Here is a 25,472-nt window from a genome sequence, read left to right on the forward strand (position 1 = left end):
ACTGTAAAGTTCAAATCTGAACGACAATAAAAAGTAAGTCTAAGTCTAAGTCTAAGACCCACAAACACTGGCTGAGTAAAAACAACACGAACGTTGCATTGAAATTTATCTGCCGGTTTCTGCATCCCACAGGGATTCTTCTTTTGTGTTTCTGCACCTGCGGTTCCCACACAAGGTTGCTACATTGTTTGTCAACACTGTCTGCACTCATTGTGTCACACATTTGACCCTCTGATGTTCTGTCTACCTACACTCTGTCCTCCTCCTGTCTAGGCCTGCTGTGTGTGTGTGTGTGTGTGTGTGTGTGTGTGTGTGTGTGTGTGTGTGTGTGTGTGTGTGTGTGTGTGTGTGTGTGTGTGTGTGTGTGTGTGTGTGTGTGTGTGTGTGTGTGTGTGTGTGTGTGGCGTGTGGTACACAGAACATACATTTCCACACTTCTATTAGCCCCGGGTCCAGTGGACCCCGGACATCTTATGTGTAATAGAAATGTGTAGGGGGGGTGTATGGTGTGTGTTCATTAAATATGTATTCTGATATATGTTCTTCACAGAAAATGAGCCAAAACCAGTGAGTCTCAGTTTGAAAAATTAATTAATTGTATCATTTTTCTTTTAACAAAAATCGAAAACGGGTCCCACAGACCCGAACACCACACAAGGGTTAAATCTGCATTTAAAATACTTCCTTGTGGTCTACATCAGTGTTTCTTCACTATACTGGCCGATTGTTGGGCCGCGAGTGCCCCCTCGTCCGTCTCAGTTGTAATACCCTTTTCCACCACTTGTGGGATTAATGACAATCTCAACCAGAAGAAGTCTGGAGTTCAGTTCTTTGAGAAGAGTATTTTAAGCGCAAAAATTATGACTTAAGTGGTGAAGCTGCTCTTAAATATGTTTGAAAGTTTATTTAAAAAAACATAGATATTACTATTATTAAATTAGCTACAATTACTGTTTGAAAGTAAAAGATGAAGAAAGCGAACACACACAAATATTAAAATATTTTGATGCCCACAAGGAGTATGATTACTAAGTAAGTGTTAATATTCCAGTAGAAGATATTTCTGTAGAAGAAAAGGTGAGCAGTTTGGTGTAAATATTGCATAGATTTTGCACCAAAGTCACTTTTTTCAAACCCGTTGTTTTTCGATTGTGGAGGTGTCCCCGGATTGCAAATGAAACCACGGACCACCTTCTACAAAAGTATAATAATTCATCTTTTAAAAACGTGCACTGTGTAACAATATATTTTGAAGATGAACGTCACGTTTTTTTTTTTTTTTTTCAAAAATACATTTTAAAAACATTATATCAATTCACCCGGTCCCAACATTAGGTACACCTGCATACTTGCCTGTCGATTTAGACATAAAAAATACAAGCTATGTTTAGCAGCATTTAAGTTACTACATGTTGCACGTTGGTGTTATTATGTGCATGCCAATATCATATGAAAATAATACTTCATCCTACTTTTTTTAAATTTTCTCATAGCCTGGAGCAGAGGAGGAGCTTGTCCCCCTCTTGCTGACAGCTTTAACTAATGTCCAAATAAGTACGTCCACCTCGCTGTGACATCACAATGTAGCCGAACTGCAAAACCTGGCAAAGAGAAGCATTCAAAACTGCGTGCAAGCTCACGCAAAAATACATAAACCTTGTTAGTTTATGCGTTGGCATTGTTTTCTTTCTTTTTTTAGTTTATTTCGAACATGAACACACTTACAGCATAATACATCACACAATTTCATATCATTTCATTTTACATCATGCCCGAAAAGGAGTAGGAAGAAGCAAAGCTTATTTAATCCTACCCCTTTCCCACTTCATAGCGTTTACAAATATATAGAATCATTTACTGACCTTTTTATATAATAAAATAACATCTATGAATTAGTATACACAACAGTTTTGTTATATGTAATCAATTAATTCAGTCATTATTAACATACTGATATGAAGAATATCTTATTTTCAATAAGGTTGGAAGTATTTCTCATAACTCTTCTTCGTTGTACTTTGTAAGCACTATTATTTTGAACAACCTCTTAAACTGGATCATATGAGTACAATTTTTAACTTCTTTACTTAATCATTTCCATCATTTAATTCCACATACTGATATGCTAAAAGTTCTAAGTGTTGTACGTGCATATAAATGTTTTAAATAATTTTTTCCTCTAAGGTTATATTTCTCCTCTTTAGTTGAGAAGAATTGTTGTACATTCTTTGGTAGCAGGTTATAGTTTGCTTTGTACATCATTTTAGCTGTTTGCAATTTTACCAAATCACCAAACTTTAATATTTTTGACTCAATAAATAAAGGGTGTTTATGTTCTCTGTATCCAACATTATGTATTATTCTAACTGATCTTTTTTGTAACACGGTTAGCGAATGTAGCGTACATTTGTAGTTATTTCCCCATATATCTGCACAATAACTCAAATATGGTAACACTAGCAAGCAGTAGAGAATATAAAGTCATTTTTGGCCCAGGACGTATTTTGCTTTATTCATTATTGAAATGTTTTTTGCCACCTTATGTTGTATGTTTTGTATATGAGATTTCCAGTTCATTTGATCATCTATTAATACTCCCAAAAATCTGGTTTCTTTTACCCTTTCAATGTCTAGTCCATTTAACACCAGAACCCAAAATTGTGTCATTAATAAGTAAAACAATATGCATAATAGGGACCCCTTAATATGGTCGGAAAAAAATGCTAAAAATAATATTGTTTATTGACAATCATTTGTGCATCGTTCAGTAAAATGTGCTATTGGCCCATACCTATGGTGCACTCACACTTCACCAGAAAAGTCAAATACTAAGATCAGCTTGACTGCCACTTACCTCGGTCTGTGTCGTAGAGGTAGACAAACTTCTGCCACTTGTAGTGAGAGAGCAGACTTAGGACTGCACCTCGAAGGGCGGGGCGCATCTGGATGACAAACTGCACCTCGTTGTCAGTGGGGTAACTGGGCGTGACAAAGGAGGTATGCAGAGCTCCGCAGAATGACGTCAGGGTGTTCATGGACTTCTTGTCGTAGAATCCGAAGATGGCGTACACGCCGCGGGAGAACTGGGAGCAAACTGCAGGACAGCAAAAAAGAGCAAAAGCACGGAAGGGTAAACGTTGGAGTCGGCAACATTTGCGTATGCACATTTAAAACGTTGTGCCTGGACTATCGATTGGATTCATTTGAACCTCTGCTAATAACCAATTAAAGCTTGATGTGACTCCCACTGCCCCTTGATTCACTTTAACACACCACACCCGAGCTAACATATCATGTTTACTGTATACAGTATAACAGCCACTTTTTCTTTCTGCTCAGCTTTTTTTTTTCCATTTTCTTAATATCATTTTGCAAAGTTTCCAAGAAGTGTACTTGTGTAAGGTTTGCCCTAGTTTTCATATACCATCTTGGTTATCGTACAGCTAAACATTGTGCATAACACATCAGTCCGTTTGTCCGCGTATTTTCACAGTATCGGGCACCAAAACAAAGAACCCCACGCAGTTGATAAAGATGATGAGAAACACTATTAAATTGAAAAACAACTTGTAGTAAAGTACCAAGGTGCCTCTTCCCTCCCCTCCTCCATCATTGCCTACAAGTCTTCATTAAACAAAAAATGAAAAATAAATGTTCTGTTAACGCTATATTTGATTTCATTCTTCATTTATCCTTGTTTTCTACAGGTAAATATATAATTATTCTCAATAGAATGTTTTGTTAAAGGCCTACTGAAACCCACTACTACAGACCACGCAATCTGATTGTTTATATATCAATGATGAAATCTTAACATTGCAACACATGCCAATACGGCCAGGTTAGATTAGTAAAGTGCAATTTTAAATTTCCCGCAAAATATCCTGCTGAAAACGTCTCGGTATGATGACGTTTGCGTGTGACGTCACGGATTGTAGCAGACATTTTGGGACACCATTGTGGCCAGCTATTAAGTCGTCTGTTTTCATCGCAAAATTCCACAGTATTCTGGACATCTGTGTTGGTGAATCTTTTGCAATTTGTTTAATGAACAATGGAGATAGCAAAGAAGAAAGCTGTAGGTGGGAAGCGGTGTATTAGCGGCTGGCTGCAGCAACACAAACACGTAGCGGCTTCATCGTAGCCGGTGTTTCATTGTTTACATTCCCGAACGATGACAGTCAAGCTTTACCATTGGCCTGTGGGGAACTGGGACAACAGAGACTCTTACCAGGAGGACTTTGAATTGGATACACATTGGCCTGTGGGGAACTACGACAACAGAGACTCTTACCAGGAGGACTTTGAGTTGGATACGCGGTACTGTGAGTACGCAGCTGCGGCTTCCAAACATTTGATCGCTTGCCCGTATGTGCGTGCCGCTATGTGCATGTCACGTACGTAACTTTGGGGAAATATTTGTGCTGTATGAACTTTGCGGAGGTGAACGGTACTTTGGGCTGTGGGATCGAGTGTGTTGTGCGGGTGTTTGATTTGTATTGGCGGGTTATATGGACGGGAGGGGGAGGGATTAATTTGTGGCATATTCAATATAAGCCTGGTTGTGTTGTGGCTAATAGAGTATATATATGTCTTGTGTTTATTTACTGTTTTAGTCATTCCCAGCTGAATATTAGGTCCCACCTGCCTCTCACAGCATCTTCCCTATCTGAATCGCTTCCACTGCCTTTTAGTCCTTCACTCTCACTTTCCTCATCCACAAATCTTTCATCCTCGCTCAAATTAATGGGGAAATCGTAGCTTTCTCGGTCCGAATCGCTCTCGCTGCTTGTGGCCATGATTGTAAATAATGTGCAGATGTGAGGAGCTCCACAACCTGTGACGTCACGCTACGTCCGGTACAGGCAAGGCTTTTTTATCAGCGACCAAAAGTTGCGAACTTTATCGTCGATGTTCTCTACTAAATCCTCTCAGCAAAAATATGGCAATATCGCGAAATGATCAAGTATGACACATAGAATGGATCTGCTATCCCTGTTTAAATAAGAAAATCTCATTTCAGTAGTTTTTCACTAATTAATTAGAATCACATTATTTCCTACAGGAAAATTTGCTTTGCCTGATAATGTCTGCTAATAGGTGCAATTTTGCGGTCCTTATACACACACCATACTAATACTTGTATGTTTAATGTGCCGACAATCCATCAAGCGGTGCGGCTTCATAGCTTACCAAAGTCGTACTAAAACATTTTGATAGGTTTTTGAGCACCGTGTGTAATGTTCTATATTTTCAATGGAACATATAAAATGTTGGTGTTGTTTACTTGAGTCATATTGCCATCAATTACAGTCTACATGTATCTCTTATGTTTGACTTCCATCTACTAGTCACACTTTTCATTACACCATGTACCAAATAAAATTGCTCCGAGGTCAGTAAGGAAAACCAGAATTATTCCATACATTAGGCGCACCGGGTTATAAGGTGCACTGTCAAGTTTTGAGGGGGAAAAATGATTCTAAGTGCACTTTATAGTCCGGAAAATACTGTAGTTTAGGCCAAAGTATTGTTTTTTGTGTTTACCAAAGATTGTAATTTTCTTAAAGCATGACCAAGAGTGGCAACCATAAAAAATTAAGCACTGTCAATAAATTGTTCTTTGAGTGCAATAACAAAAGCCTTGAGGTTTTAATGATTTTTTATATTCATTTTAATCTTCTAAAATTGTTATTTGCAATAAGAAACGTATCGGAAGATTTGCTGTTAAAATGAAGCCAATATGACATTTTTTGTGGTCCCCTGTATTTTGAAAAAAAGTATTGAAATACCGTATTTCCTTGAATTGCCGCCGGGTATATAGTATGCGCATGCCTCGATTTACCGCAGGGTCAAACTCGTTTCGCAAAATAATTAGCGCATGCCTAGCATTACCGCCGGGTAAGTCACGTACCTACTACGTTTTTAGCGTTACCCGGCAGTTCGCGGTATTGCAAATGTTCGTTCAGCGTATTTTTTGCACTGGTATACAGTACAAAACGAGTGACACGTCACCAGTGACACGTCACGAGTTTAGGGGGCAACGACTAAGACTTTCAGTGACATATTTCATAAAGGTTGTGACATATCGTTATTGTGTGTATACTGGCATTTATACACCGGCACATTAGCGCAGACGACATGCTGCCAAAACCAATCGCATGCAAACTTATTTTTAGAAATGCTAATGTATGCACGCTACTTACAAAACAATAAAAACAATTTAATGTTGGTGACATAGTTTAACATAAATATATGCATAGATCTACATAACATATGTCCCGAGTCCTGTGTGCAACATCCAGCATAATATATCACAATTGATTATACCGGTATACGTTGTACCGCTGTGTTATAACGCAGGCACTTGGGAGCCATTCAACAATTACGTATGCAAAGGAGGTGGGGTTGGGGGTCAAAATCCTGGGGGGGGGAAATGCGCACAATTAAGTACCATCATTTGTATAGTACATCATGCGTACGGGGGTTGGGGTCAAAATCCTGGGGGGGGGGGAAATGCGCACAATTAAGTACCATCATTTGTTTAGTACATTTTGCGTACGGGGGTTGGGGTCAAAATCCTGGAGAAAAATGCGTACGTAATTTTTGAATGACCCCTTGTAAAAATAAAGAGTGTCATGTTACAATTGCCTTTTGAGACCCAAACAAAAAGAATTCCCGGGATGATTCATTGTGCTTTAAATTTTATTGCGGCATTAAGCGATGTCATGATTATCCTTACATCACACTCAAATTTATAAGCGCATGCCTAAATTTACCGCATGCCTTTGGTAAGCGTCGGAGTGAGAAGAGGTTTTAAATTAATTATCGCCGGTGCGCTAATTCAAGGAAATACGGTACATTTTGGTACCGGTACCGGTACCAAAATAATGGTATCAGCTGAAACCTCTGTGGAATTCCAGTAAGACATCTTCCTCACCCACAGTAAAAGTCTGCCTGCAGACTTGTCAGTGTTGCTTTTCTTTTTGCGACAATCCACAGAAGTGACTATCTGTGCCTTAAGAGAGGTCATAATTCTCTTTCATTGACTTATATGGTTTAAGTTTTTCCTGCATAAAAAGGGGTGAGCATGGGGGCACATCCGCATCTATCATGCCCTCAATTGGATGGCGAATGCACATTACAGCTGAATCCATTAATGTTGCTCACAAATATTCCCAGCTACAGGTGTGTTATGCATCCTTGCCCTATCACCAACTGAGGCTTATACTTTCTCTGATTGACGATCAAGTGCTCCCACTCGGTAATAAACCATCCCTAACAGCTGTAAACACTGTGAATATGCAACGCTCAAATGCGGGGAAGGACGGCTACACCACGTCACATTATACCTGCTTGATTGTGCTACAGTTATCCATTCAAGTTGCACATCAAACACCGCTCAAGCCTGCAGCTTCAACGAGAACCCTCGCCATTTGCTGAGATTAGTGAGTCTGACTTGTAAACAATCCATCACAAATGTGTCAACAGTTTGTGTTATCTGCTTCTTCTTTTTTTGCAAAAACACAAGACGCCATCACACGAACAAACACCTCCTTTCTGAATCGTTTTATGAGGACAAGAGTTCTTCCTTGGAGAGGAGTCTGCAGGATCACATATCTAGCTCTTTAGCACAATTACCCTGTGAATGAGAAATTTAGTCAATGCCTCGTCCTAATTCCCTTTCCTCTCTGTCTGCCCCGTTGCAGATGCATTGCCCAAGGTAATAGCGACCCCCACCCAGAGATGCACATAAGTGAATCAACAGATGGACAGCAGTGTGGCCACTAAGGCCATTTCTACACTAAGTTGTTTGACCCCTTATACAATTATAATTATTTAGCCTAAGCCTCGTTTCAGCCACACTAAACCATCCTTTAAGGTCCCCCTCCTCGGACAAATTTTTACACGGCTAAGTGTGCCGTGTATTTCTTGAATCTCCGGCTCTTAGCTTTGTATGGACTCATTGATCGTTCACAAACTGAGTTTGGAGAGGAAGTGACACCAGAAAGACCGCGCCCCACTTTCGCCGTTTTCCGTAGTTAGTCTTCCCTCAATGGCCAGGTAATACAAAGCACACGTTACCTTTTTTTATCACATCCACGGGAGCCCGCATTCTTGTTGACTCTCCTTCGACAAATGGATGAAGTTTTTCGGTAAGTAGAATCACAGCTGACCCGGACATTGGAAAGTTCTCTTGCCGTCTGAGAAGTGTTGTATCCCAAATAGCTGCAATCACATTCTCTTAAGGTATTCATGTGTGATTTCCACAAGTGTCTGGAAGGAGAAGGAGAAGGAGAAACACGGGCATGTCAGGATGACTCGCCTTCATATTTCCGGTGTTTACCTCCGAGTAAACACAGGAAGTGATGTCAGAAAGACGCGCCCCACACAGGAAGTGACGTCAGAAAGACTGCGCCCCACACAGGAAGTGATGTCAGAAAGAATGCGCCACAGCCAGCTTCATAATAAAGCGTTTTCGTAACTCTGAGGTAAACACTGGAAATATGAAGGCGAGTCATCCAGACATGCCCGTGTTTCTCCTTCTCCTTCTCCTTCCAGACACTTGTGGAAATCACACATGAATACCTTAATAGAAAGCGGTTGCAGCTATTTGGGATTCAACACTTCTCAGACGGCAAGAGAACTTTCCAATGTCCAGGTCAGCTGTGATTCTACTTACTTACAACTTCGTCCATTTGTCGAAGGAGAGTCAACATGTATGCGGGCTCCCGTGGATGTAATGAAAAAGATAGCGTGTGCTTTGTATTACCTGGCCGTCGAGGGAAGACTAACTATGGAAAACGGCGAATGCATTTGGACTGGCAAAGCAGACTGCATCAGTTATTGTCCGCCATGTATGTCGTGGACTCAACATCTAGGTCCAGAGTATATAAAGTCACCAAAAACGAATGGACAATGAAGGTGAAGGCAAAAGAGTGAGGAGTGTCCTGACCAGATATCTAGATCCCTAGTTTGATTGATGTAAAATGTTCTTTATCACATTGTTTACATGTCTAATAAAGATTTGATTAATTTATGATGGCTCAGGTGTGATTCACTACAATAGGGCCCCACAGCACACTGGATTCCAGGTAATTGAAATACCACAACACTGGATATTGTTCAGATAAGTTAAATTTGAGAACTTGCACACAAAGCAACACTGGAGGTGACTATGACGTGCGCATTTTCCGCGCATGCGTACTAGGTCGCGTTGCGCCGGCGGACGGAGGGGGGCGGGGGTCTTAAATGGTGGCATTGTTGTGTGTGGGCACGGATAAGGTTATGGTGTGATTTACCCTGGATAAGCTTAGTGTAAACGGGGCTTCAGTCAATGGTGGATATGCCTCGAGTTCCCTTTCCTCTCTGTCTGCCCAGTTGCAGAGGCATTGCCCAAGGTGCAGCGCTTCCAGCAACCCCCACCCAGAGATGCACTTAAGTGAATGAACAGATGGACAGCAGTGTTGTCACTAAGAGCTGCTGTGTTATCATCTACAGCCAATGGAAGCCAGCACTTGTCTCTGCTCTCCCTCTTAATTTGGGCCAGTTTTGACACAGAACCTTTCTCGAGGGACCGGGTCTGGCTGGCTTTTTTTTTTCTTTTTTCTCCTCGTCCCTGCCCCAGCTGTCCCCAGCTGTTATTAGGTTTAGCTTTGAGCGAGGCTGATCTTCAATAACAGATCTGTGATAAAGCACCGCACTCCCTTTTCAGTGTCACCATCTTATTGTAGCGGAAAGGTTCGTGATCCCACAAGCGATAGCACAGTGAATTATGTTTTTCAGGTGTGCTCGCACTCCGGCCAGGTTTTTACGGGACTGAGAAAAGACCAGTTCACGACAGCCACTTGTGCTGCACCATAATCCTGCAACTATTTCTCCCAAAACAAATCAATCAGTCAATCAAAGTTTATTTATATAGCCCTTAATCACAAGTGTCTCAAAGGGCTGCAAAAGCCACAACGACATCAGACTCAGATCCCACATCAGGGCAAGAAAAAACTCAACCCAATGGGATACAATGCCAAACCTTGGAGTGGATCACAGATGTGGGGACCCCCCCTGGGCGACCGGTGCAATGGACGTCGAGTGGATCTAGTTCAGTGGTTCTTAACCTGGGTTCGATCGAACCCTAGGGGTTCGGTGAGTCGGGCTCAGGGGTTCGGCGGAGGTCAAAACACACCCGACTCATCGTGTAAATACAAACTTCTCCCTATTGCCGTATTACGGATACAGCAACAGCTGACTGATTTGCAGGTGTGTAATTTGTTGTGAGTTTATGCACTGTGTTGGTTTTGTTGTTTAAACAAGGTGATGTTCATGCACAGTTCATTTTGTGCACCAGTAAAAAAAACATGGTGACACTTTAGTATGGGGAACATATTCACCATTAATTAGTGTTTATTAACATGCAAATTAGTAACATATTGGCTCTTAACTAGTCATTAATACGTACTTATTAATGCCTTATTCGGCATGGCCTTATTATAACCCTAACCCTCTAACCCTAACCCTAACCAAATAACTCTAAATTAAGTCTTTGTTACTTAGAATATGTTCCCCTAGTGTCCAAAAAACTCTCAATTAAGTCTTTGTTACTTAGAATATGTTCCCCATACTAAAATGTTACCAAAAACATATAACTTTGTCTTAAATTTGAAAAAAAAAAACATTTTATTTTTCACTAAAGAAGGGTTCGGTGAATGCTTATATGAAACTGGTGGGGTTCGGTACCTCCAGCAAGGTTAAGAACCACTGATCTAGTTAATAATGTGAGAATACTGTTATGTTTACGGGGAGAGTAGACAGCACGGACCACAACGGGGCATAGTTAAGCTCTATGTTTTATTTATATATATAATATATATATATATAAGTAATAAAGAAACAATATTATTAATTAAACAACAAGAGAATGGAGTGTGATGAAATCCAAGATAGTGTATGGTGTGTGACAAAGTGTGGGATTAACTGTTGTGTGTTACCGTGAGTGTTGAGCGAATCCTTCGCCAGACCAAAGGGGGCAAGGCAAGAAGGCAGTCCGTGGCAAGCCATTGTATCTTATTAACATTAAAGAAAACAAAAAAATGTACCTACAGATAAACATATAACAAAGAATAACTTTATTGACATTGTTTTTAGTCTGTAAGATTTAAAGCTCATCCATTTTTTTTTTGCTGCAGCTGTTACACATACTGTAATATTGTACATGGTAATTGGGATTTGTTATATATTGTATATACTATATAAAAATATAATATAATAACATAATATATCAGTATATATCATATACTGTATATATAATATGTAAATATTAAATATATGTTTTATTTTATATTGCTACTATGGTACATTTTTGTCTACTTAATGTCTGCATTATCCTTTCCATCCTTTGAAACTGAGCTACTGTGTTGAACAATTTCTCTTGTGGCTCAATAAAGTTTGTCTAAGTTGCCTGAAATAAAAAAAAAATGTTAATTTTATTTAAAACAACATACATTTAATACTGAAAAATAAAATAAAATCAACTTAATAAAAAATAAAATAAAATAAAAGATCAGCAACTTTAACTCAGGACCACGATGTACAAAACACTTTAACCCACAAAACAATAATTTTAAAACACAATATATGCAGATTTTTTTTTTTTTTTAATCAAATTGAGGAAATTTGGCTTAATGGCAGGAGGAGCACATTTTGTAGTGCACAGCTTTTGGAAGCGGGGGTTGGAAGCATGATACTTCATTATACCGATAAAACAGTATTTGTGGGCAAAAAACAACTAATTTAAAGGAGAAGTAGACAGTAGTGTTTGCTTTTGATTAGTGAATTATTGTGTACTCCAGTATTGACTTTGTTTTGCTCCAACAATTGTATGTAATTGTAAAAGACAATAAGGAACTAGTTAAAAATCTGTATTGAGATTGTTAAACTGCCATTAGCACTCGCCATAATTTTATTTTAAAATTGATGGTTGATACATGTGATCTGTATTGGCATTGGTATCAGCCGATCATGCTCATGTATGATCGTATTGGAATCGGCAGCATTAAACCCTGATCGTAACATCTCTAATTGGAAGCATTGTTCCACTAAATGTACATGTTTGTGTTGATGCGAAAATTATACAGATATACAGTATACACCATCTCGACTTGAAATTTCTCACGCTGCTTGAGCTTAACGTTGTCTACAAATACATTCTTTAAGTCCTGTTTTTTCACTAAATGCTGGAACTGAGTTTGGAAGTTACAGTAGGCCCCATTCCTGGGTGGATATCATGTGAGAGGAAGGTGGGGGGGTTAATCATTTTACAATGCAGTCTTCTGAAAATAATGGAAAGCGCCACTCTACATAGCAACTGACACTGTGGTCAAAGTTGGAATTGCCACAAAACACTTGTTAAGATATTCAACACTCTACTGCCATCTGGCAGCTATAAAGAACAGTGCACTCCCCTATTTGTCATGATTCATGTGTCTGGTAAAACGCAATGAATAAGGCAATATAAATCCCCTTTCTTCTGTAGCAAGTCAGACTTGCTCCTTTACATTATTTTTAGAGATGTAATATGGAAAATTGTCGGTATCGTTTTTTTTATTATCTGTATAGTTTTTTTTTTTTTAGTTTGTTTTTTTAAATTAAATCAACATAAAAAACACAAGATACACTTACAATTAGTGCACCAACCCAAAAAAACTCCCTCCCCCATTTACACTCATTCACACTCATTTACACAAAAGGGTTGTTTATTTCTGTTATTAATATTCTGGTTCCTACATTATATATCAAAATATATCAATACAGTCTGCAAGGGATACAGTCCGTAAGCACACATGATTGTGCGTGCTGCTGGTCCACTAATAGTACTAACCTTTAACAGTTAATTTTACTCATTTTCATTCATTACTAGTTTCTTCGTAACTGTTTTTATATTGTTTTACTTTCTTTTTTATTCAAGAATTTTTTTTACATTTATTTATCTTATTTTATTTTATTTTTTTAAAAGGACCTTATCTTCACCATACCTGGTTGTCCAAATTAGGCATAATAATGTGTTAATTCCACAACTGTATATACTGGAATCGGTTGATATCGGTATCGGTAATTAAAAGTCCTTTAGTCAAAGTAAACATATTAAAACAAACATGACTCAAAACACCGTTGCCAAGAAAAGCTGTGCTGGTTTTACAATCAGTAAAACAGATAACATCACTTTTACTTTGGACTCGGGACCCTGAAATGTTTTAATAGAGATAGTTATTTTTTGTTATTGTTGTGCTCAAAATAAAATCAATGAAATATATTAAGGATACAAATGTTCCCACTATTGAGGCACACCCAGCCCTTCACCAGTTAGTTTAACTCGACATTTCTCACACAGCTCAGTGTTGAGTTATTAATTCTTCAAATCAGTTAACACGTAAAATAGGTAACTAAATGTCCCGTTGTGTAAATGAAAAAAAAACTTTACCATTGTAGCTTAAACTTAACATTTGTGTAACGGCAGCATTAAATCAACTGTAAATTGATCATAAAAATAATCACTAAGTATTAATAATTCACAGAACGGTTGCATTTTATTTGGACCTGCGCTCAGCATTCTCTTTTCGCCCTCCACCTAAACAGTCTTTGTGTTATACGGCAAAATAACTGCTCACGGTTGCTATAAATAGACCCCCAAGCTCTGTTAGTATAGCAGTACGTACAATTAATGGAAGCCTTGTTATTGATTTTCAATGAAGCTGTGTTGTGCAGAAGCCTTTTGTTTTCTCACTCTTATCCACTAACAAGCTCCACCACGCGTCGGGGCTTCACGGGTCTCGGCATCCTGCAGACGTCATTAAAAGTAACTTTAGGGAATTCTCAAGGAGGACTAGCCCTGCTGTTGATCACAATCGCATTAGGCAAATGTGACACCTTGTCAGTATGAACAATTATCATGACTGCAGCTCTAACCAAACACTTGCAGAAAGAGCACTGAGGGCGATATGTGAATTGTAGACAAACTATTAGCGCTTTTGAAGGCAAACAAATGCTATGATGTCATTGCAAGTAGCACGGTTTTTTATTACATTTTATTCCACTCTGTGGAAATGTTTGATCATACTTGATAATTTCTTGTTCAAAGCTGGTTACTCTCTATTGTCACTTTCTGTTAACGTTTACAAAGCCTATTGTCTTTGTTTCACTAGCTTTCACTAGTAAACATGCAACACAATAGCTAAACATGCTGATTGTGTTGCATGTTTACCTATTTTTCCAGTCATCCAGTGATAATGACACTTATAAAGAACTCCGGTTTTTTTTTGCCACACTTGGAACCCTGAACTTTATACAATTCTATGGCTAAGTTATGAACTTGTCGGTGATTACAAGCTTCACATGCCGCCAATAAACGTAATCTCTTGCACAACTTGCACTGAGCCTAGTCTATAAAATCCGCTACACCTCCCTGATACCGAAGTACATGTCAAACTACTTCCTTAACGTATATGACCGCCATAACCACAACACCAGGAGGAGCTCCACTAACCACGTTAAACCCAGATTCCGATCTAACAAAGGTCTTAACTCATTCTCTTTCTATGCCACATCAATATGGAATGCACTTTCAACAGGTGTAAAAGAAAGGGCATCTCTATCCTCCTTCAAAACCGCACTAAAAGAACACCTCCAGGCAACTTCAACCCTAAACTAACACCCTCCCTTCCACATCCTACCTCCCCGGATTTTAAATAATCAAATGTAAATAATCAAATGTAGGTACTTAGTCTTATGCTTTCTGATCTCTCTCTCTTTCTATGTCCACTACTTGCTGTACATATCCTACCAAGTCAGTCCTACACCGTTCCAATGTCCATTTCTCTGATGATGCAATTGTTGATGACTGAAGTGTTGATATCAACCAAACCTAACCACCCCCCCGCCCCCCACACACACACACACCCCACACCCCGGATTGTAAATAATGTAAATAATTCAATGTATATACTCTGATAATAATAATAATAATAATAATACCTGGGATTTATATAGCGCTTTTCTAAGTACCCAAAGTCGCTTTACATGTAGAACCCATCATTCATTCACACCTGGTGGTGGTAAGCTACTTTCATAGCCACAGCTGCCCTGGGGTAGACTGACGGATGATTATCTTATGTGATGACTGTATTATGATGATAGTATATATCTGTATCATGAATCAATTTAAGTGGACCCCGACTTAAACAAGTTGAAAAACGTATTCGGGTGTTACCATTTAGTGGTCAATTGTACGGAATATGTATTGCACTGTGCAATCTACTAATAAAAGTGTCAATCAATCAATCAATCAATCAAAAAAAACCCTCTTCACATCAGACTAATGAAATTGCTGATTGGTTTATGGTGGACAAATAAAATTGCTCACATTCAATCTTGCAGTCAGCCATTTAGCACAGTATGAACTCACCCTCATCATGGCAAAGATACGACAAAATGCACACAACACAGCTCCAAAACCGAACACGATCGACCGCACGGATAAAACCATTGCTACCACAAGGCTCTTTGTGTGCCGAAGTAGACGGGACAAGCCTGGAAGCGACCCGCCTTGACACGAAAGTGAAAGCAAAAAGGGAGCAAGAAATCGTCGGACAAAACAACCCAAAGTCCTCCTAACTCCGACATGGAAGAAGACAAAGGACGAAGTTGCTCTAGAAAGCTACTGTATGCTTTGTTACACTGTCTGTTGTTACATTTGTGAACGAACACAAGCACCTGTGTAAATATGTCATGTTTGAATGTTTACCTTTGAGGCTTATAGACTTTGGGCAATATACAGTATGTACAAAATAAAATGTGTCCGAAATTCAAGAGGATTCGGCTTATGTGCACTCTATAGACTGGAATATAGTAACTAATAGGAGCGGCTCCACACTGTGTGTAGACTAGTGTTGTCCCGATACCAATACCGGTACCAAAATCTAATTCGATACTTTTCGGTACTTTTCTTTTTTATAAAGGGGACCATAAAAAATTGCATTATTGGCTTTATTTTACCAACAAATCTTACGGTACATTAAACATATGTTTCTTATTGCAAGTTTGTCCTAAAATAAAATAGTGAACATACAAGAAAACTTGTCTTTTTGTAGTAAGTAAGCAAACAAAGGCTCCTAATTAGTCTGCTGACGTATGCAGTAACATATTGTGTCATTTATCATTCTATTATTTTGTCAACATTATTAAGGACAAGTGGTAGAAAATTAATGATTAATCTACTTGTTCATTTACTCATTAATATCTGCTTACTTTCTCTTTTAAAATGTTCTATATACACTTGTGTTAAAATGTAACATTGTTTTTATGCTTTACATTACTTTTGGATGATACCACAAATTTAGGCTTTTTGACTACGTTTATTCCAATCTTGGGTTCTGACGTTGATTTGGCCATTGAATTTTGGAAATTTTCCAACCAATATTTTCCAACATAAATACAACGTTGAATCAATAAGCTTTTTGACGGCGTTTAATCAATGTTGGGTTCTGATGTTGATTTGACCATTGAATTTTGGTCATTTTAAAACCAATATGTTAAATTAAGTAAATGCTAGTGCCATTTTCTTGACATAATGATATGCGCTCGGCATTACATTTCTTGAAACCAGCAAACTTACACTAAAAACTAGTTTATTTTTCTTAATGGAAAGGCAAAAAGGCAACGCTCAGGCAAATCATATTGTCTAAAAATGCATTTTCCCATCGATAAAATGACATCATCGCGCAAAGTGCAAGCTCTTTCAGTCAATTAGTGAGCAAGAATATATATATATATATATATATATATATATATATATATATATATATATATATATATATATATATATATATATATATATATATATATATATATATATATATATATATGGCCCCCAGCCATATATATATATAATTGGCCCCCAGCCAATTTTTTTATTGTAATTTTGAAGAATTTATCTGAATGTGCATGAACTATTTCTGTTCAAAATTGTTTGAAATGTCACATGTTAAATGTTTAAATATTAACTGTCGGTTTAATTATGAGACACAATTGTGTCAAAGTGATGATTTTTTATTTAATGCTTACAATAAGAAATTAGTACTTTGAAAAAGTAGTTTTATACTTGTGAGTGTTGATGACACAGCTTTGCATCAGTTGATATTCTAGTTCCAAGCATGTTTTACTCAATATAGGTCATCAAATCTCAGCAACAAGCTGTAATATCTTACTGAGATCATTTAGGACCAAAACACTTACAACAAGTAAAAGACTCTAACATAAAATCTGCTTAGTTAGAATAATTTTTCTTGTCAGACGGAAAATAGGCAAACATCACCCTTATTTGAGATATTTAATCTTACTTAGATTTCAGTATTTGCAGTGAAACAAGAATGAAAAACACATTTCGGGAGAACATCTACACCGTAACACAACATAAACACAACAGAACAAATACCCAGAATCCCTTGCAGCACTAACTCTTCCGGGACGCTACAATAACATCTACGGCTTTTGGAGCTCAGTGCACAACTGCACACACAAGAAGAAGGAGACGAAGCAGAAGAACGAAGAAGAGACATCATGGCGACGACGAGTAAGAAGAAGAAATACGCTTGCAAATTCCAAAATTATTGGAAAGAAAAATTCCATTTCATCCGGAAAAGCTCGAAGGGGAAGGGGTATGCTGCCTGCACCTCAACCCCACCCCCCCAACACCGCCCCTGGAACCACGCCCCCAACCCCCCCCCCCCCCCCCTTTGATCGCAGATTTCTTGCCAGGACATATGGTACAATACAATCAGCAAGATAGGCTGGAGCTAGACCGTGTAGTATTTTATACGTCAGTAGTAAAACCTTAAAGTCACATCTTAAGTGCACAGGAAGCCAGTGCAGGTGAGCCAGTATAGGCCAGTGACGTGCAGTCACTGGAGGCAGGTGAGGCGGGGCCTCACGTGCCATCATGGAAAGAAAAAAAATGTAAAAAGAAAAAAAAAAATTTAATTGTTATATGTATCCAGTCATTATACTATAAAGTTATTTTCCATTTAACTTCACCAGTTTTAGATTATTTTTATTCAAAATCGCTGAATTTTCACATTTGCCGTTCAAATACTGAGAAGAGACTTGTTGTGATCAGCAGCCAGTTGAGGCACGTCACTCAGTTGAGCCTCAACATGGATTGCGGACTCGGCTAACTGCTGGCCTGCTGTGCAGTGAGACCATATTGCTATATGAATTATATTATACATTTCCATAGTTTAGTTAGCTGAGGTATATAATGTACAGTGTATTTTGTCAACAACTGTATGTGTGTAACGTATTTCTTGTGCTGAGCAATCATAAAACTGCTGCGAAAACTCACTGGCTGAGGCTCGCAGTAATCCCGCCTCCTGGTGGTAGAGAATGCACCCCCGCCGTAGAATGCACCCCCTGACGGGAGTGTTATATCAACTAAAGCCCACACTTAAACTTTCCACGTGCAAGATTGAATCTATTTAAAAAAGTTATTTAATAAGAAGCCAAAAAGTGCAAAAAACAATAATGTTCGTGTTGGGGGAGTTGTGAATGAATGAAATCTGAAATCCGTGTTGCAGTCTGTAGGTGTACCTAATGTTGTGGCCCTGCAGTCATTCACAACTCCTCCAACATGAAACATTATTGTTTTTTGCACTTTTTGGCTTCTTATTAAATAACTTTTTTAAATAGATTCAATCTTGCACGTGGAAAGTTTAAGTGTGGGCTTTAGTTGATACAACACTCCCGTCAGGGGGTGCATTCTACGGCGGGGGTGCATTAATCCAGCACAACAGTGGTGCATGGACTTCATTTATAAGTAAAGGTAAGACCATAATAACGTTTTTTTTAATTAAATGTGCTTGTTTGTGTGCTACAGTTTGTATGTGTAAAGTTAAAGTTAAGTTAAAGTACCAATGATTGTCACACACACACTAGGTGTAATGAAATTTGTCCTCTGCATTCGACCCATCCCTTGATCACCCCCTGGGAGGTGAGGGGAGCAGTGGGCAGCAGCGGCGCCGCGCCCGGGAATCATTTTTGGTGATTTAACACCCAATTCCAACCCTTGATGCTGAGTGCCAAGCAGGGAAGAATGCTGGTATGAGCTTTTAAACATAACCCGTTAACTGCTGCCAATCAAATGGTGAATAAGATACTCTTTAGGGTTCATATGTTTGTAAATCTGACTGTGATGAAGTCAGTGCCTCACCAGCCATGAACCTCACCGCACGTCACTGGTATAGGCGTAATATGATCAAAATTTGACTGAAGTGCCACTTATTGGTAAATAACTACAGTAAGATGTGCTGAGTTGGCGTTGCTTCTGGCATTTATGGAAATTCCTGGATGACTGAAGCCAAAGGGGGAGTGTCAAGCCGTGTTGGTATTTTTGTATCCACAAAATCCTGACCTTTTCGTCATCTCATTCTCCTCACCTTTATCTCCGGCGCTCTATTTGACCTCTCCTTGTGTTGCATGTCTTGTGCTTCAGCCATCTGCTCCTGCCCTGCAGCATGCATCCTCTTCAAGCGTGCCGCTATCTCTCCATCCACCCGAGTGCCCCTCCAACACTCCCCCATACTATCAGCCCACTGCATCAGTAAGGCAAACCGGTGGAAAGAAAAAAAAAAGTGCAGCGGTGTGCACAGTCCGGGGAGAGTGCTCAGCTGCTCTTTTGCATTAAAGCTCATCCCTCATGGTGATTAAATAAAAAATGAATAAGCGTGGCATAGTGAGAGGAGGAGGGCGGGGGGAGGACACACACAATGGCTGAAACTGTCCTCCCAGCTCTGAAGAAATCACACAGTGTTTAGTCTAATCCGATGATTCCCCGAGTGTCACCTTGAATTTCAAATCAGCAAATTACTCAGACAAGCATGTGCGGGGATGACGTCGCTTTTCGAAATCCCGGAGGTAACGACACAGAGATAAGTCATCTCCTTGCCCCATTCCTATGCCTCCAATCTCATTTTCCTTTTCCTTTTCCGTAGCTCGCCGCCCTCGCCTCCTCTCCCTCCCCCGCCGCTGCTGCAGGGAACCAAGCATCTCGTCTCCAGTTCACTGGTCAAACACACACGGCGTGCCGCCCTCATTCCCTTTCCATAATCAGGACACTCAGCAGTGCTACAGGGATGTTACATTTCCGATGCATCACTTGAGATGACTGGCTTACTGGAACGCTACTTCGGATGGACGCGTGCTATCCTGCAGGCACGCCGGGTTCATTCATAGAAAAAAACAACAAAAACAACAACAAATCGTTTCATACACTTGGACTCCCATGAGTCGTGCACAGCCACGGGGTGGGGTGGGGGGGGGATAAGGACAGTAAATGTCAAAGGTGATTGTTTATGTTTAGCTGTTTTTCTTTTCCATCGCTTAGGCCCCTCCCGCTTATTCCAACTCCGGGGACCCGGCCCTGAAGAGGGGATGCTGTCAGGAGCAGATAGCTCCGAAGGGGGGGGTTGCATCAGCTCTCGCCATAGAGATGGCGGCATAGCTCGGTTGGTAGAGTGGCCGTGCCAGCAGCTTGAGGGTTCCAGGTTCGATCCCCGCTTCCGCCATCCTAGTCACTGCCGTTGTGTCCTTGGGCAAGACACTTTACCCACCTGCTCCCAGTGCCACCCACACTGGTTTAAATGTAACTTAGATCAGTGGTCCACAACCTTTTTGTAACTGCAGACCGGTCAACGCTTGAAAATTTGTCCCACGGACCGGGGGGGGGTATGTCATAAAAAAATACAATCATGTGTGCTTACGGTCTGTATCCCTGCAGACTGTATTGATCTATATTGATATATAATGTAGGAACCAGAAATATTAATAACAGAAAGAAACAACCCTTTTGTGCGAATGAGTGTGAATGAGTGTAAATGGGGGAGGGAGGTTTTTTGGGTTGGTGCACTAATTGTAAGTGTATCTTGTGTTTTTTATGTTGATTTAATATATATATATATATATATATATATATATATATATATATATATATATATATATATATATATATATATATATATATATATACACTACCGTTCAAAAGTTTGGGGTCACCCAAACAATTTTGTGGAATAGCCTTCATTTCTAAGAACAAGAATAGACTGTCGAGTTTCAGATGAAAGTTCTCTTTTTCTGGGGCCGTACTTATCAAGCTTCTTAGAATTACTCCTAAGAAGTCTGCTAAGAGTTGACTTAATAGCAAATAAATTATTCGCTGAAAGCTGCACTTAAAAGTTAGTTATCAAGCGTCTTACTCACACTTTCAGCGAAGTGTAGGACTGAATCTTAAGTGTCACACTCAGAGCTGAATTACGACATTACTATGTGCCGTAAACGGAATTTTAGGTGACGTCATTTCTGTGTCCATAGAAATGACCAATCACGGAAGGGAATCCGTTGTCTAAGAATAAAGAAATATCTTGGAAATATTTAAGTGGACAATGGGAGTGTATATTTTGACAATAAACTACAAAATAATACAAAACAAACTAGTCCCCGCCGGCACTCACGCTACCGCTCCCTCTCTTCTATCGCCCACACACTCACTGACGTCACTCACCTCACGGCCACACACATACGCTACTGTCATAACATTTTCTTTCCAATTCATTAATTAGACAACTAATTTGAAACTGGTGTGGGTGGCTCTATATATACTAGCCCACTGCAGACACATGCAGAAATCAACAAGGAATCGAAAAGTATTAAATCTGTGACAAAAATAATATCCGCTCTGTCTAAACGATACCGTTTGATCAGCTGCTCGTCATCAAAAAAAAAAAAAATTGTTCCGTTCCCTGAACGTTCGCACACGTCTCTCTCGCCTCAGTGCCATCCCCTGCTGGCAACTCCTAACCACTTAAGACACCTCTGAAGGTCTCTTAAATATCGTGGAGAGTAGGAGTGATTCTTAGACTTAAGAACGTTGATAAAAGCTTTTATTCTTAAGTTTGAGAGTAGGACTAAATTTCGCAAATTCTCAGGACTTAAGTGTAAAATGGCATTCTAAGAAGCTTGATAAGTACGGCCCCTGGCCATTTTGAGCGTTTAATTGACCCCACAAATGTGATGCTCCAGAAACTCAATCTGCTCAAAGGAAAGTCAGTTTTGTAGCTTCTGTAACGAGCTAAACTGTTTTCAGGTGTGTGAACATGATTGCACAAGGGTTTTCTAATCATCAATTAGCCTTCTGAGCCAATGAGCACATTGTACCATTAGAACACTGGAGTGATAGTTGCTGGAAATGGGCCTCTATACACCTATGTAGATATTGCACCAAAAACCAGACATTTGCAGCTAGAATAGTCATTTACCACATTAGCAATGTATAGAGTGTATTTCTTTAAAGTTAAGACTAGTTTAAAGTTATCTTCATTGAAAAGTACAGTGCTTTTCCTTCAAAAATAAGGACATTTCAATGTGACCCCAAACTTTTGAACGGTAGTGTATAAATATATATGTATTTTTTATTTTTCTATTTTATTTATTTTTTATTTCTTATGCGGCCCGGTACCAATCGATCCACGGACCGGTGGTTGGGGGCCGCTGACTTAGATGACCTACTCAGTGGCCTAGTGGTTAGAGTGTCCGCCCTGATATCGGTAGGTTGTGAGTAGAGATGTCCGATCAGCCGATAAATGCTTTAAAATGTAATATCGTAAATTATCGGTATCGTTTTTTTTATTATCTGTATCGGTTTTTTGTTTGTTTTTTGTTTTAATTAAATCAACATAAAAAACATAAGATACACTTACATGCGGCATGGCGTAGTGGGTAGAGCGGCCTTGCCAGAAACCTGAGGGTTGCAGGTTCGCTCCCCGCCTCTTACCATCCAAAAATCGCTGCCGTTGTGTCCTTGGGCAGGACACTTCACCCTTGCCCCCGGTGCCGCTCACACCGGAGAATGAATGATGAATGAATGAGTTGTAAAAATGAATGATGGGTTCTCACTTCTCTGTGAAGCGCTTTGAGTGTCTAGAAAAGCGCTATATAAATCTAATCCATTATTATTATTATTATTATTACAATTAGTGCACCAACCAAAAAAACCTCCCTCCCCCCCATTCACTCATTCACACTCATTCACACAAAAGGGATGTTTTTTTCTGTTATTAATATTCTGGTTCCTACATTATATATCAATATATATCAATACAATCTGCAAGGGATACAGTCCGTAAGCACACATGATTGTGCGTGCTGCTGGTCCACTAATAGTACTAACCTTTAACAGTTAATTTTACTCATTTTCATTCATTACTAGTTTCTATGTAACTGCTTTTATATTGTTTTACTTTCTTTTTTATTCAAGAAAATGTTTTTAATTAATTTATCTTATTTTATTTAATACATTTTTTCAAAAAGGACCTTATCTTCACCATACCTGGTTGTCCAAATTAGGCATAATAATGTGTTAATTCCACGACTGTATATATTGGTATCGGTTGATATCGGTATCGGTAATTAAGAGTTGGACAATATCGGAATATCGGATATCGGCAAAAAAGCCATCATTATGCACATTATGGTGGTCGGAGGGGCCGTAGGCGCAAACTGGCAGCCTCGCTTCCGTCAGTCTACCCCAGGGCAGCTGTGGCTACAAATGTAGCTTACCACCACCAGGTGTGAATGAATGATGGGTTCCCACTTCTCTGTGAGCGCTTTGAGTATCTAATAATAGAAAAGCGCAATATAAAATCTAATCCATTATTATTATTATTATTATAAAGACTATAAAAATGTGACCCATTATCCCTGCTTGGCACTCAGCATCAAGGGTTGGAATTGGGGGTTAAATCACCAAAAATGATTCCTGGGCGCGGCCACCGCTGCTGCTCACTGCTCCCCCTCACCTCCCAGGGGGTTATCAAGGGTGATGGGTCAAATGCAGAGAATAATTTCGCCACACCTAGTGTGTGTGTGACAATCATTGGTACTTTAACTAAATATTGGGTTTCAATATGTGAAGCGCTTTGAGTCACTAGAGAAAAGCGCTATATAAATATAATTCACTTCACTTCACACTTCAGATGCGCTGAATAATTCAAAGTGTTAAACTCGAAACGTCAAGGAGGAGCCGTGACTCGTCCTTCCGCATCAGATCGTCACGTCGCTCTATGCTTATTTTTTGATATTTCCTATTTTATACATATTCATGTTTTCCGTCTTAACTCTCGGTGAACTCACTTGATAGCAGAAGACTCTTGCTGCTTAATGCCTTGCAGGGCATTTGTAATTAAGCACTTAAAAGGAGTTATTCAAGATGTATGTTTATCACTGTGGACAATAATGTTTTCCCTCAAAAAACTCATAGAATGTGCGAAAATAGGAGCTAGGGAAGTTGATATGAGTTCAGCGAGGCATTTCATGATTACCTACCTGCATGGCATCACTTTAATGATTTCCTTATCTGCAGTGGTTTTGGTTATTTAACTAATGTAGATATATGTTCTCTATATTTTTCAACATAACATCCTTTATCGCGGTTAATTGGTACCATAGCCGCAAAGTAGGATCATTACTACTTAACATCATATTTTTATCGTTAAAATATTCAAACTTACGACCTTATATATCATGAGGGTTTCCTCAATCATCCTGATGATTGAGGAAACCCTCATGAAACAGGCCTGTAGAGATGAAATAGTCTTGTGATTTTTTCCCACACACACATATTACGCTCTACCACGGTATCGTGCACAATTTTTTTGGATAATCTAATTAAGACATATATATATATATATATATATATATATATATATATATATGGGAAAAATCATCAGGATGATTGAGGAAACCCTCATGAAACAGGCCTGTAGAGATTAAATAGTCTTGTGATTTTTTCACACACACACACATATATATATATATATATATATATATATATATATATATATATATATATATATATATATATATATATATATATATATATATATATATATATATATGTATCTGTTTGTATTGTTTTATTTTATTTCTGATTATTATTATTATTAATGTATTATTATTTATTTTTTGTTTATTTAATTGATGTATTTGTAGATATTACTTTTTTTTTTGCTGTTTCTTTCTTTTTTTGGGGGTGGGGGGGTGGTATGGTTGGGATACAAACAAAAATATTTTGACATTATTATTTATTTGAATGCAATATACGATGCTATTTTTTTTTTTACAGAAATATTTCATTAAAGAGAGAAGTTTTGCCTCCCAGAGGAAGCCTTTAATTTATTTTTTTGACAGTTATTCTATACAATCTGTAATGTATATTTGTTATAAAAAGAAAAACATTTTTTTTAAATAGAATAATAATTTTGCTAAAAGTAAGATGAAGTGTATGTTCATGTCATGGATCCTGTAAATTGTGGCATTGTTTGCGTCCTATCAAATTATTAGTTTTTAAAAGAGTCCTATTATGCAAAACCAACGTTTCT

The 25,472-nt window shown here is 38.7% G+C and overlaps 1 protein-coding gene across 1 annotated transcript in view; it reads right to left on the bottom strand.

Moving 5' to 3' along the window:
* LOC133649042 (glutamate receptor 3-like) overlaps positions 1 to 25,472 on the bottom strand; it is a 540,266-nt gene that overhangs the window by 424,444 nt on the left and 90,350 nt on the right. The window contains exon 3 of the mRNA XM_062045735.1: positions 2,855 to 3,094. Within this exon, the coding sequence (XP_061901719.1) occupies positions 2,855 to 3,094 (240 nt within the window). The remainder of the gene's footprint in view (positions 1 to 2,854; positions 3,095 to 25,472) is intronic.

The sequence above is a fragment of the Entelurus aequoreus genome, linkage group LG04 (assembly GCF_033978785.1).
Source record: "Entelurus aequoreus isolate RoL-2023_Sb linkage group LG04, RoL_Eaeq_v1.1, whole genome shotgun sequence".
NCBI classification, from domain to species: Eukaryota; Metazoa; Chordata; class Actinopteri; order Syngnathiformes; family Syngnathidae; genus Entelurus; species Entelurus aequoreus.